We start from the raw sequence: 13,609 nt of genomic DNA, 5'->3' as shown, positions 1-13,609 counted from the left end.
GTTTCTCTATCCCAGTTGACCATGTTGTTCCTGAGCCGGGCTCCAGCCTGCTGACTTCCTTCGAGAAGTGGCACGAGGCAGCTGACACCAAGTCCTGCTGCGACTACTCCCTCCACGTAGACATCACGAGCTGGTACGATGGTGTTCGGGAGGAGCTGGAGGTGCTGGTGCAGGATAAAGGTCAGTTTGAGCCCAGAACAGAGCTTTGGAGCCCTTGTTCCTGGGTAGATCTGGAGAGCACGTGGAGTTCGAATCCCTTTCTCTGTATCTGCCATTCCCCCAGTCTCAGGCTGTGCACTGCCGCATGGACGGCGGGAAGGCAGGGTCCCCTCTCAGGGCGTCATCCTCTTTGTCTTGAACCTTTTGAGAGCACCCTTTGTCCACAGAAGGCCCGATTTTGATGGCCCTGGAAGCCTTCTCTGCCATACCCTACCCTGGGTTCCTGTCATCCTGGCTGCCACTCCTACCGCTTGCCACACCGCTGGCCCTTTGCTCGAGCTGCCCCCTGCGAGGCGTGGCCTTTCCTTCTGTCCGTGAGATGCGACTCTCCTTCAGGACCCAGCTCAGTGGTTGCCTTCCCCCTCTCCCATCGGAACTGCTTCCTTCCTTGAGTGTCTCAAGCTGGGCGCCTGGGCCTCTAGGGGGGTACTTTGTCCCTTGCTCCGGGATCGTGAGATGCTGGATGTCTGTCTGGCCGTTCTGTTAAGCCCCGAGCTCTGTGCATGTCTGTGCCTGCACAGCTCCGCGTCCCCCAGATGCCCTCTGTCCGGGCTCACACTTGTCACCCTGCTCAGCGTGGACCTTTCCGCATGCAGGGTGTCAGGTGCAGATGGACCGCACAGAAGACAGGGCAGAAGCAGAGGACAGCAGCCCAGAGTGAGTCGGGTCGGGAGTGACCAGCCCGGGACGGGGAGTCCCAGAGAGCTCTCCAGGAAGGGCCGCTATGGAGGGGCTTCGAGGGGAGCTAGGGTGTGCTTTCCATTTTAAAGTACATATGCTGTGTTTTCTTATTAAAATGTCATTTGCAATACATAAAAAAAATTGGAAAATCAATAAGAGAAAAAAACCTGGCTCTGCCTCCGGCTGCAGTTTCCCGTGAACGTTAAAGATGATTGCGTACGTCCCCGATCTGTTCCAGTGGCTCTTTTCCTTATATGGCCACCTCGTAGCATTGCTTGAACTCCCTCTCCTTCCACTTAACATTTTATGAGTAGCATTACTCTTCATCAGTAACTTTTTAATGGCTCATCACATAAAACGTAATGGCCAATTTGCTGAGCTGATTTCTTTTTATTGGACGCGCAGGTTTTCTGTTTGTTTCAGTATAAATTGTGTTACGGTGAGCAGCTTCATGTACAAACACTTACTCGCATCCCTACTTATGCTTCTTAGATTTCGAGAGGTGACCTGGCAGAGTGAGGGTTTTAGCGATTGTGACTTAGAGGCACTTCCTGCCTGATTGACTCCCTGGCGGGTGTGCACGCACGCGCACAGCCCCGCCTGAGGATTTTCACTATTGGATGCTGTTGTGTCTGTGAACAACTCGCCAATTTCAGCACACAGCGCACGGCCGTTGTTGATTGATTGCAGCGCTCTAATTATAATCACGTTGAACATTTCACGGATATTTCTCTTTCTTCTTTTTTTATGGTACTGGGGATTGGACCCCGAGGCATTCTACCTCTGAGCTACACCCCAGCCCTTTTGATGTTTCGTTTTGAAACAGGTAGCTGACTGTCTCACGAAGTTCCTGAGGCTGGCCTTGAACCTGCGATCCTCCTGTCTCAGCCTCCCAAGTACTGGGATTGTAGGTGTGTGCCACCACGCCCGGCTTTGCTACCTTTTTCCTTTGTGGAAAGCTCATTGTTATCCCCTGCTGCCCCTCAGTTTAGATGTGTAATATGTCCCTTTATGACTAGAAGGCTTCATTCCTCTGCTGCGGCTGTTGTGAATCCCTCTGTAGCTACCCACGGAATCCTAATCTAAGAGAATTTACGACTTGGTACCTGGCTGTGCTCCCCCACTGTTAGGTCTGAGCAATTTTCCATGTTACCCCTGTGGACGTCAGCATATAGTTTTTGTTGTTGTTATACTGGGAATTGAGCCCAGGGGCATTCTACCTCTGAGCTACACCCCCGGCCCTGTTTTACTTTTTCTTTTCTTTTTTTTATTGTGGTACTGGGGATGGAACCCAGGGGCATTCTGCCTCCAAGCTACAACATCAGCCCGATTTTTTATTCTTTATTCTGAAACAGGGTCTTGCTGAGTTGCGAACGGGCCTCACTAAGTAGCTGAGGCTGTCCCCGAACCACAATCCTCCTGTCTCAGCTTCCCGAATGCTGGGATTGCAAGCGTGCGCCACCACACCTGGCTCCTGTTTTACTTTTTATCTTTGAAACAGGGTCTCACTAAGTTGCTGAGGCTGCCCACAGACCTGCGATCCTCCTGTCTCAGCTTCCCGAATCCTGGGATTACAAGAGGAGGAACAGGAGGGTGTGGAGCGGGCTGGGGAGGGAGCCCCGTAACTGTGAGGGGAGATGGCAGCGGGCTCTCCTGGCGAGGGGCATCATTGGGGTCTTGATATTTTGGGCCCTACCCTTGCTGTTTCCTCTTGCTTAATGGCTAGGAAAAAAAAAAAAAAAGCCCTGGTGGCATCTCTAGGTACCCACATGGGCTTTATTTTTAATTTTTTATTGGTGTATTATAATGATGCGTACCTAGCAATTTATAGGGACACGTTCACTACGCACGTGGCCTAATTTATCCTGCCCCCTCCCCAGCCTCCGCTTCTCCTGGCCTCTCTTATTTTCAAGATCTCTTTCTTTCCTGTATTTTTGTAGCTCCCACAGAGGAGCGAGCACACACAGCCCTGGCGTACCCACTCAGTGTGATGGGCTCTGGCTCCATCCACAATCCTGCACAGTCACATTTTGTTCACTACTGAGTTTAACTCTGGTTGGTCCCTAAGACATTTTCCTTAACCATCTGTCTGTGGATGGACGTCGAGTTGGCTCTGAAACGTGGTTAACTGTGAATGGCCGTGCAGGTTTTTAAGTGTCTAGCCAGCATTGCAAAGTATTTTCTTTGTGTGTGTGTGTTTATGTGTGGTAATGTGGATTAAACCCTGGGTTGTTCTACCCGCCAGTCCTATTTTATTTATTATATTTATTTTTTGCAGTACTGGGGATTGAACCCAGGGGCATTCTACTTTCAAGCTACACCCCTAGCACTATTTTCTAATTTTTATTTTGAAACAGGGTCTCACTAAGTTGCTGAGAGCCTCACTAAGTAGCTGAGGCTGGCCACAAACCTGCAATCCTCCTGCCTCACCTTCTCAAGTACTGGGATTATAAGCATGTGCCACCACGCCCGGCCTTTTTATTTTTTATTTTTATTTTTTATTTTTAAGGCTAGTCTTGAATCTGTGATCCTCCTATCCCAGCCTCCCAAGTATTGAGATTCCAGGTATGCACCACCATGCCTGCTTCTTGTTATCTTTCAGATGTGGGTTATTTTTTCTAATCCACGTCTTAGGCCCCACATTATCCCAGGACAGTCCCCAAATGGCCCGTGTGCTTTCTGGGGCATTTTCCCAGGACGCTGCCCTCTGGGTTTCCCATGGGCGGTGCTGCCTCTTACTCAGGCCCGTGTGAGTGCCGGTCCCTCTGACTCCCTTCTCGACGTTGCTGAGCGATGCTTCTCTTGGAGGCCGAGCTGCGTCTCCCCGTGGAAGCCTTCCCTCGTGTCCCCACCAGCTTAGCGTCCGCTCTGTACCCCTGCCTTTCCCTGTGATGGGTTTGCTAAGACCAAGTGGTTTTGTCTACTTTCCTGGTGGTCCCCCTGCCCCTGCCCACCCTGAGGCTGGCACCATCGTGGGCTCACGGTGGCATGCTCCTGCTCGCTGGGAGATGCAGCCGATACTCAGGTGCCGGCCGATTGATTTCCCCAAAGATGCTTTCATTAGCGTCTGCATCCCGGGTACTTAGCATGTGTCTGGCACCAGATAGGCTCTCAGTGAGTGTGTCAGGGAAATCTGGGGGAGACATCTCAGTGCATCTCTAAGTCATAAGGGATTGCTCGGAAAGCTCAGTCATTACCATGACTGTATTTAATGCCACGGGCAGGGCCTGTTCAGGATGGGAAGGCAATTTAGAATACAGCCGTGCAGTGCCCTCCAGTTAGAGATCAGGAAACTGAAGCCCAGGAGGCACAGGAACTCCTCCAGTGTCACACAGCAGTAGGACAGGAAACTGAAGCCCAGGAGGCACAGGAACTCCTCCAGTGTCACACAGCAGTAGGACTGGAACTCGGCTATAGTGATTGGAAGCATGGCATGAGGGCGCTGACTGGGTTCCAGCCCCACTGGGAGCCTCTGCAGGGGAACAGCTCGTCACCCCTTCACACTGCCACCACCCCCTCGCCTCCTTCCTCTGGGCCCAGAGAACAGGACACAGAGCTCCCTCCAGGATGAGCTCCACCCTGGGATATAAGACTCGGCGTCCATGTCTATCCGTTGACCAGTTGATCCCTGGCTTATTTCAGTCATCTCAAGACCCAAGAGGAAGCTGTTCTAGAGTAAGCCGTGATAAGATGCCGTGTGGACTTGGCAAGGACATGGCTGTCCCTCCGGATGGAATTTATTTCCATAAACTGCTGACGAGGGAGACCTGCCTGTGGTTTCTAAGCCACAGACCTCAAAGACCACTACTGATCATGATTGGTTTTCTTGGACGTCGGCAGCATTTCAGTCTCAAAACAGAGACTTTACTTTGGAAACCATTGAAAGGAGAAGACAAGCCAAGCTGTGTTGGAGAGAAAAAGAACTTGTATTGCCTGTGGCTTCCTGGGGCTCAGGCCCTGGGTTATTTTCTCAGGACAGCAAAACAAAGGCAGTGGTGTGATTCTGTTTGCACAAAGCTCCTGGATCTTATTGTCTTTTCACCATTTTATTCTCTGTATCAGCTAGCTCTGCTGTATAACAACCTACCCCAAATTTCAGGCTTAAAACAACAATCACTTATTACTGTTCATTTGGTTGGTAATTTTCCTGGACTCAGTTCAGCAGTTCTTCATCTCTTTCCTCGGCATTTGGGCCGTGGCTGGGCAGCTGGGGTGACTCCACACATCATCTCTGTGCTCCAGAGTGTCTCTGGGACTTTTTCCATGACGATGGTTTTCCAAAAGGGCAAGTATGGATGCTGAAGGCCCCTGGCATCTTACACTGGGGACTTGCAGAGCATCTCAGTTGCATCCTGGGGGTCAAAGCAAGTCCCCAAGGCAGCCAGATTCAGGGGTGGGGAAATGGCTGTCTTTTGATAGGAAGCACCCTAAGGTGCTCGTGGCCATCTTAGCCTATTAGGGTGCATAGTTCCAGACAGATTATATTCCTCCCATGTGTAAAATAGTACCGCCTTCTTCCAGCAATCCCCAAAGTGTCATCTGATTGTGGTATAATACGCAAAGCCCGCTGTCCCATCATGGTTGTTTACGTGGGTCGCAGATGAAGCAGCTTGGCCGTGACTTCTCTTGACCTAAAAACCTATGAACTGAAGTGCTCGGTGACGTGTGCTCCCCACGCACCCCTACACGGTGGGGACAGGGACAGGGTGAGCATAATCAACACTCTTTCTTCCCTATTTATGTGGTATGAGGATCAACCCAGGGGCATTCTACCTCTGAGCTACACCCCAGCCCTGTCTTAAATTTTTTTTTTTTTTTACTTTGAAATAGGGTCTCACTAGGTTGCCGAGAGTCTTGTTAAGTTGTTGAGGGCGGCTTCAAACCTGCAATCCACTGTCCCAGCCTCCTAAGTACTGGGATTACAGGTGTGCACCAGTGCACCCAGATAACACTCTTATTTAGAAAGAAAAAACAGGGCGTCTTGTCGTGATGTCTACGAATTCTGGAATCCAGCCAGGCAGTGCTTCCAGGTCCACCAATTCTGGAGGTAGGCGTTGTCTCCTCACCAGGGCCTGGTCCTCTCCTTGGGAGAAGCGCCCAAGTCAGGAGCCAGCGAACTTCATAGGACCCAGGAGCCACACCTGGCCTGGACTACTTTATATTGCCCTTGAGCTAAGAATGTCTTTTATATTCTTAAAACATTTTAAGAGCAAAAAACCATCAAACAACATCAACAATAATAAAAAGATATGAGATAGAGACTGTATGTGACCTACACGGCCTAAAACGCTCACTAACCTGGCTGTCTATAGAAGTTGGCTATTTTCCGCTCTAAACAATTTGTTTTACATAGCCTAGCCTTTACCATGACATAGTTCCTTCCCAGAAAAATGGATCGTCTCTGCAGCTTCCTCAAGCTTCCCTACCATAAGAAGCGACCCCCTTTCACCCGTGTCCGCCTCTTTTAGTACAGGTTGATGCATCCTACGCTAGCCGACTCCACGGTCAAATCTTTTTTGAGACAAGCCTGTTTTAGGTGATGATTGGTGTGCTCTGTGACATCTTTAAGAACCTTAGAATGTTTTTGTCCTACTGCGGAGGTGTACTAGAGAGACCAAGTGAGATTTTTCTGGGATCTTAACAAGGAGTTGTGGTTACCTCCTTGATGTAGTAAGCTTTAGTCTGAGGACATTTTTTGTTTGGGAATCGTCTGTCGGCTAGCAAGAACGAAGATGAGAAAGACTCCTTTGCTTCAATCCGGCATTCGTGGGCTTCTGTGCATCCACTGAATCTGCAGCCGGGATGGTGTGTTCTCTACCCCTCACTTCAATTCATCTTTTATCTCTTATGCCTCATCACGCACAGCGTGAAGAAGCGCAGTGACACTTTTGCTATTCATGGAAATCGCCTCGGCTGGATTCACAAGTTCCCTGGGGACTTTCACTCCAGTGTCTCCCGTTATTTTGCCGTCACCTAGTGGCGGTCGCCTGCTCACTCTCTGCTCAGTTCTTTTGCTGTTTTCCCAGCCTTTGAGCAGCTCCTCCTGCTCTTCCACCCAGTACCCATCCCAGAGCCAGCGCAGTGTTTTTGGTTTTGGCTACAGCACCCAACTACCAGTTTCTGTATCACTTGGTCTCGATGTCTTAAAGAACCGCAACTGTGGCCGGGCGTGGAAGGCACGCCGGTCATCCCAGCGCTGGGGAGGCTGAGACCGGAGGATCGCGGTTCACGGACAGCCTCAGCACTTAGTGAGGCCCCCTGCAACTCAGTGAGACCCTGTTTCAAAGTAAAGAATAAAAATAATAGGGCTGGGGGTGTAGCTCGGAGGTCGAATGCCCCTGGGTTCCATTCCCTGACCTGCAAAAACAAAAACATGAACAAAAAACAGCAACTGTTAAAACCACAGTGAGGTACCACCTTGTGCTAAAGAGAAAAGAAAAGAAGTGTTAAAATTATACCATGGTGTCCCATTGGTGGGAATGAGAAATGGTATAGTCACTGTGGAAAATTGGTGGTTCCAAATATTATTTAAAAGAAAACTACCGTATTATCCAGCAGTTCTGCTTCTGGTATGTGCCCAAAAGAATTGAAAGCAGCAGCTCAAAGAAATACTTGCTTACCCACGTCCATAGCAGAATCACTCACAATAGCCATGAGGTAGAGGAGACCCAGGCGTCTCTCGGCAGATACAGGATAAACAACATCGTATGTATTGTGTGCGCAGTGGAATATTAGTCTTGAAAAAGTAGATTTTGATAATTCTACAACCTGGATATACACATGGAGACACCATACTAAGTTACTAAGCCAGTCCCAAAAGGTCCCGAGCTATACCCATAGGTGCGTGAAGTACCTAACGTAATGAGTTCATGTACAGAGAGGGGACGGCGGCTTCCAGAGACTTGGGAAGAGAAGAACAAGACGCTGGTGTTTAAGGGGAACAGAGCTCCAGTTTTACAAGACGAAGCATCCTACAGATGGACGATGCGGATGGCTACACAATAATGAATATACCTAGTGCCACTGAACCGCATGTAACCATGGAAACGCGGTCAGGATGGTACAGCTTGTGTTATGTGATGTGGACTGCTTCACTAGTAATCGGAAGTGGCAATTGTTTGCTTGCTCATGGGTGGGCCCTTGGGTGGGCTCAGCGGGCAGTGCTCCTTTCTGCACCCGCACAGTGACGCCTGGGGCCTCGCGGGGCCGGCTGGACTGTGGGCTTGTGCTCCGTCTCTCTCCAGCAGCCCCGCGTCTTCCCGTGGTTCTGAGGAACTTAGCCCAACGGCTGCCGGTCCTGGGGCCGACGCTCGGCACTGGGGCCGTGTAACTTGGGCATCGTTCTGTGGTCTCTGCATCTGGACACCATCCCAGATTCTCGGGGTGGGAGATAGACTCCCCCTCTTGATGGAAGTTGTTGCAAAAGCTTCGTGAATCTCACAAGTTTCCCAGCCTGCTAACTGTCCCTTGGCTCCAGAGTCCATCTCAAATCAATTGTTTACCTCTTGCGTGGCATTCCTGCTGGAATGTGGATGGGCGCCTACCTACCTTGTCGCCGGGTGTGCCTTGAGCTTGTAGAATGATGTTTGCACATAGAAGTACTCAGTAAGAAATGTGGCGAGTAGAAAATTAATATCCTGTGAAAATGGGTTTGGAATCCACCAAGTTAAGGGAATGCTTGTTCACCCCCTTCTTGAGTATTCTTTTGAGTGTGTGTGTGTGTGTGTGTGTGTGTGTGTGTGTGTGTGTGATACTGAGGATTGAGCCCATGGGCATTCTACCTCTGAGCTACACCCCCAGCCCTTTTTATTTTTTAATTTTGAAACAGGGTCTCCCTGAGTTGCTGAGTCTCACAGATGGCTGAGGCTGGCCTTGGACCCGTGATCCTCTTATCTCAGCCTCCCAAGCGCTGGGATTACAGGCTTGTGCCGCCGTGCCTGGCTTGAATGTTCTTAATACACACCATCACACTACCATCTGCCAGAAGCCCTGCAGTAAAGAAACCTGTGTACTGTTGCTGGATCCATTTTTCTTCATCTAATAGAAACATCAACCTCCCGGTGCCCAATGGCAAACAACAGAATCTTCTGGAAGTGCGCTCCCCTCCCCTCTCTTCCAACCCCCCTTCATTTGCCTTCACACTCGGCTCAGGTGTGACTCCCCAGGTGCCCCCTGCGGTCCTCACCCACACCAGGCTGGGCTAGGCGTCCCCTCTGCGAATCCCCACAGCCCCCTTCATCTCTGAAGTTACTGTGATGATTGATGTACAGAAAAACACGTTTCTTTTTTCTTAATGTGTCTCTCTTCTCCTTTTTATCCTGAAACAGGTGTCAACTCCTTCCAGGTCTACATGGCCTACAAGGACCTCTACCAGATGTCTGACAGCCAGGTAGGTCCTCCGCACACTCACCTCTCCACCCGGAGGACCTGGCCTCGCCAGCGCAGGCGGCCCCACGTAAGGGAGGTTGTGAGCACTGGGCCCCGGCTCGGTCTGGAACCCTATCCCACCAAGATGGCTCATCCTCGGGTCATCAGAGAGCTCATTGGAATCCAGACCCTCAGAGCACAGTGCAGACACAGATCCCCGCGTGCCGGGCTCAGGAAACATCCTTCTGGAAGCTCACGGTCAACCTGGGGCTGGAGCAGGTTGGGCACACTGCAGGGACCTGGCAGGCGCAGAGCCCGGGCCTCCCTCACACCAGCGGCGGGTGTTAGCCACACATGCCTTTTTTTCCTTCTCTGAAAGCTAGAAGGCTCTGGCCCTGCCTGCGCTTGCACCCTGGGCGGGTGCTGGCGCGAGGACGAAGCCCTGCAAGCTGCTGTGAGCGTGGGTGACCTGTCCTCCCCACCTGGCCTCCCGCTGCCTGCTTTTACGGTCCTTCTCCCTTCTCTGTGCCTGTCAGTGTGGTGGAGGAACCTGTGGGCACTAGACCAGCCTGCTTGCCTTTAGCCCTGGCCATTCCTGCTAAATGCTGGGCAGCCTGGGGCAGCTTTCCCACCCTTTCTGAGCTTTAGCTCCTAAGAGCACCTTACAGAGGTCGTCAGAGGGGCAAGCAAAAGGCCAGGACTGTGTGAGCCCTGGCCACACGGTGTCAGGAAGCTGGAGGGGGATGGGTGACTCTGTGCCTGCCCTCCAGGGAGCACCAGGAACAGCAGAACCTGGCTCCCCTGGGTGCCTGGAGGCCTCTGGTGCCAACAGCAAAGGGGGTCCTAAAAGCTGAAAACAAGCTGGGCGTGGTGGCGCACGCTTGTAATCTCAGCATTCGGGAGGCTGAGACAGGAGGATCACGGTTCATAGACAGCCTCAGCTACTTAGTGAGGGCCTTTGCAACTCAGTGAGACCCTGTTTCAAAATAAAAAATAGGGCTGAGGATGTAGCTCAGAGGTAGAATGCCCCTGGGTTCCATTCCCAGTACCACACACACACTAATGATGATGATGATGATGATGATGATGATGATGATGGTGATGATGATTATAAAAGCTGAAAACGAGTTCAGGTCCACAGATAAAGTAGCAGGGGACGCACTGGTGGATTTGGGGTTTTGCTGCTGCTGCTATCATTGGTGCCACCACAGCCCTGCATGGGCGTGGTGGGATCCTGTGGCCTTGGGCGTGGTGGGATCCAGTGGCCCCTGGGTGGGGGTCCTCCAGGGTGCTTCCAGCCCCACAAGTCCCCCCCACCTGCTGTCTGCCAGGGAAATGCCCACGGTGCCGTGAGAAGAGGTTTGAGGTTCCGGGCCCTGGAGCTTGGTGGCTTTGTTGCTGCTCCGTGGGGACACCGGGCAGTCGGCGGTGTTTGCTCCCCATGTGTCCTCTGAGGACAGTCACTCGGAGCCTGCTCCCACCGTGGCCTGGCCAGCGGCAGGGGCTCAGGTTCTTGTGCATCTGTGGCCGCGGCCGAGCTGCTCTGTCTCACAGTCTCAGCAAAGCTGTAAACGACCGTCCCACCCCAGTTGTCCCTGTCAGCATCTGCCCGTGACCCCGAGGGGGCCGGCCCGCGGAGCGCCAAAAGGTGTCATCTGTTGAGGGGTTTCATCCTCAGCTGTACCCAGCCCCGCCCCCGCCTCGGGGCCTGGAAGCTGTCGGGGCGGGGGGTGGTCAGCGACACACTCCACCATCATGAGACACCGTGCAGTGTCCACGGAGGCCCCAGGAGGCTCGAGCCGCGAGCACGCGCGTGGGAGGCCTCTCGCTCACCGGCTTCTCTGTCCCCAGCTCTACGAGGCCTTCGCCTTCCTCAAGGGGCTGGGAGCCCTGATCATGGTGCACGCGGAGAACGGGGACTTGATAGCTCAGGTGAGTTTCCCTCCCCACCCCAGCCCACTGCCCCTCTCTAGGGCGGGCTGGAAGGGCGTGTGGCCTTGGCTACAGCCCACCGCGCAGTGAGAGGCCGGGCCAAGAGCCAGGTGTCCGATCAGGTGCCCGGCGAGGCTCACACACGCTCTGTAGCATGGCGCGGGCTGGCCGCGTGGCTGCATGGCTTTCAGTCTCTCACCTGTACAGTGGACAACACAACTGCTCGTGGCCTTGAAGGGTATATTTGAAGGGCAGATGAGGAGCTGAATGAAAATACCTTGCAGACAAGGGCTGGGGATGTTGCGCATGGACTTTGGCCACCCATGTTGCTCAGGGTCTCCTCTTCCATCCTCCTCTTCTTACTCCTCTTTCTTCTCCTCCTTTTTCTCCTCCATTTTCTCTTTCTTCTTCATATTGGGGATTGACCCCAGTGGCATTCTACCTTTCAGCAAAGTTGCTGGAGCTCTCCCAGAACCCGTGATTCACAGCCTCCTAATTATTGGGATTACAGGTGATCAGGAGCGCCACCACGCCCACCTGGGACACATCCTTAAGCTTCTGGAGCCCCGTGGTTTGACAGAGAGTATCAATGGGCTTGTTGTTAATTGCTTTAAAGGGTTGTTATGACTGGCTGATACTTGGGTAGCAGCACACTTCTAAATTCTAAGCAAAAGTCCAGAGCCGGGGCCTGAGCCCACTGGGAGACGTTGTAATGAGGCTGCATCCCAGGTTTGAAGAGATTGGCTCAGAAGCCATTTCTTAATTTTATACCTTCTGCTCTTTGGAGAGGCTGAGGATTTCCAAATCTATCCTGTTTTGGTCTTTTTGTTTGTTCCATAGTCCTTTCCCCCATCTCCCTCTCCCCTCTAACACTTTACTATAAGCAGCAAGAAGAAACCAGGTGGCACCGTCAGTTTTTTGCTGGGAGGGCTCTTTAGCTGGCCTAGTTCATTGGGCATAAGGCTGCAGATTGCAGTGCTGCTAAGCTCCCTGCTGCCGCGTAACAAAGATCCCCATCCCTCAGTCACCAACTACATGCACCAAGCTTCTATTCAGAGCTCACCTGCAACTTCCATGAAGCCTGCGCGTGGTAGTTCTGGGCCACTCACTCACCACACTCCCGTGAGTCTTCTGCAGTATTTCCAAGACCACCCCCACTTTTTAGGGAACATTGACCGCTCTCGTCTTGGTACCCTGACCTTATCACTTGTCTATGGCTGCATAAGAAATGACCCCAGGACTCAGCGTGCATCTTCAAATAGCATTTATCATCCCCCGGGCCCCTGTGTCAGGATCCATGTGTAGCTGGCACCCCTGGCTCAATCTCCCTCAGGCCGCAGTGACAGGGTCGGGCCAGGCCCCTGGGGACAGTATTCTTGCCCAGCCTGACCCGGGGGTGGTTTTCAGGATTCAGTCCTTTGCAGACTCTCAGGCTGGGAGGCTGTGCTATTTTCTGGCCAGATATGTCCCTGGTCATAGCCCCGGGCAAAGCTACTGGCCTCCTTCAGAAAGCACAGGCCAAGGGGCAGAGTGACTGGCTATGGGGACATCACCACAGAAACGCCCTGTCCTCTCTTTGCCCGTCACTGAAGCAAGGTGCCAAGTCCAGCTCACACTCAACTGGAAGAGATCCCGGAGGGCGGGAGGAGCAGGAGGCGGGTCGTCAGCAGGGACCGCTGACAAGTTGCTTACTCTACCCTGATCTTACACTTTATAAAAATGCAACCAGGCAGTAGGTGCTCTTCCAAGTCTGGCTGCTTTTCTTACATTGTTGGTACTGGAGATTGAACCCACTGGCCTTCTACCTCTGGGCTACACCTCCAGCCTTTTTTATTTTTTATTTTGAAACCAGGTCTCACTAAGTTGCTGAGGCTGCCCGCAAACCTGAGATCTTCCTGTCTCAGCCTCTCAAATACTAGGACCGTAGGCATGCACCACCACGCCTGGCTCAAGTCTGGCTTCTTCTACTCAACACTGGGTTTGTTGTGGGCTGCAATAGTGGTTTTATTATTTTTATTTCATGAATATGTCACCTGATTTCCAGTTGTTGAATATTTGGATAGTTTCAACTTTGGGACTCAGCTTTGTCTTCTGTCAACATTCCTGTCCACATTTCAGTTAGTACAGCCCTCGCAGTGAGATTGGCTGGGTCTTGGGACGTGGACATACGCAGGGTACGCGCACATTCGGTGTTAGTAGTTTTCCAAAGGGTACCAGTTCAGTCGCCCGCCCCCGGTGTGTGAGGAGCCGGCCTGCGCCCTGGGTGCTGAAGTTTAAGTCGGGGGCTTCATAGCTCTCCTTGCTGCCAGCATTTCAGGCCCGGCACATCTCTTACCTTTTGCACATCTGCCGTCCAGTTCCTAATAGTCTGCTGTCTGCTGTCCACACTGTGTGTGTTTCCTGTGCATCT

General features: G+C 52.1%; 1 protein-coding gene across 2 annotated transcripts in view; it reads left to right on the top strand.

The window, feature by feature from the left end:
* CRMP1 (collapsin response mediator protein 1) overlaps positions 1 to 13,609 on the top strand; it is a gene marked incomplete at both ends in the record, with an annotated part of 63,987 nt that overhangs the window by 30,487 nt on the left and 19,891 nt on the right. For both annotated transcript variants that reach the window (XM_080697667.1, XM_080697668.1), the window contains 3 exons: positions 16 to 180; positions 9,228 to 9,289; positions 11,119 to 11,199. In XM_080697667.1, coding sequence (XP_080553793.1) covers positions 16 to 180; positions 9,228 to 9,289; positions 11,119 to 11,199 — 308 coding nt within the window. The remainder of the gene's footprint in view (positions 1 to 15; positions 181 to 9,227; positions 9,290 to 11,118; positions 11,200 to 13,609) is intronic.

The sequence above is a fragment of the Muscardinus avellanarius genome, assembly GCF_963383645.1.
Source record: "Muscardinus avellanarius genome assembly, chromosome: 6".
NCBI lineage: Eukaryota > Metazoa > Chordata > Mammalia > Rodentia > Gliridae > Muscardinus > Muscardinus avellanarius.
Note: the sequence above shows the minus strand (reverse complement) of the source record. Positions and strands in the feature narration are given on the sequence as shown.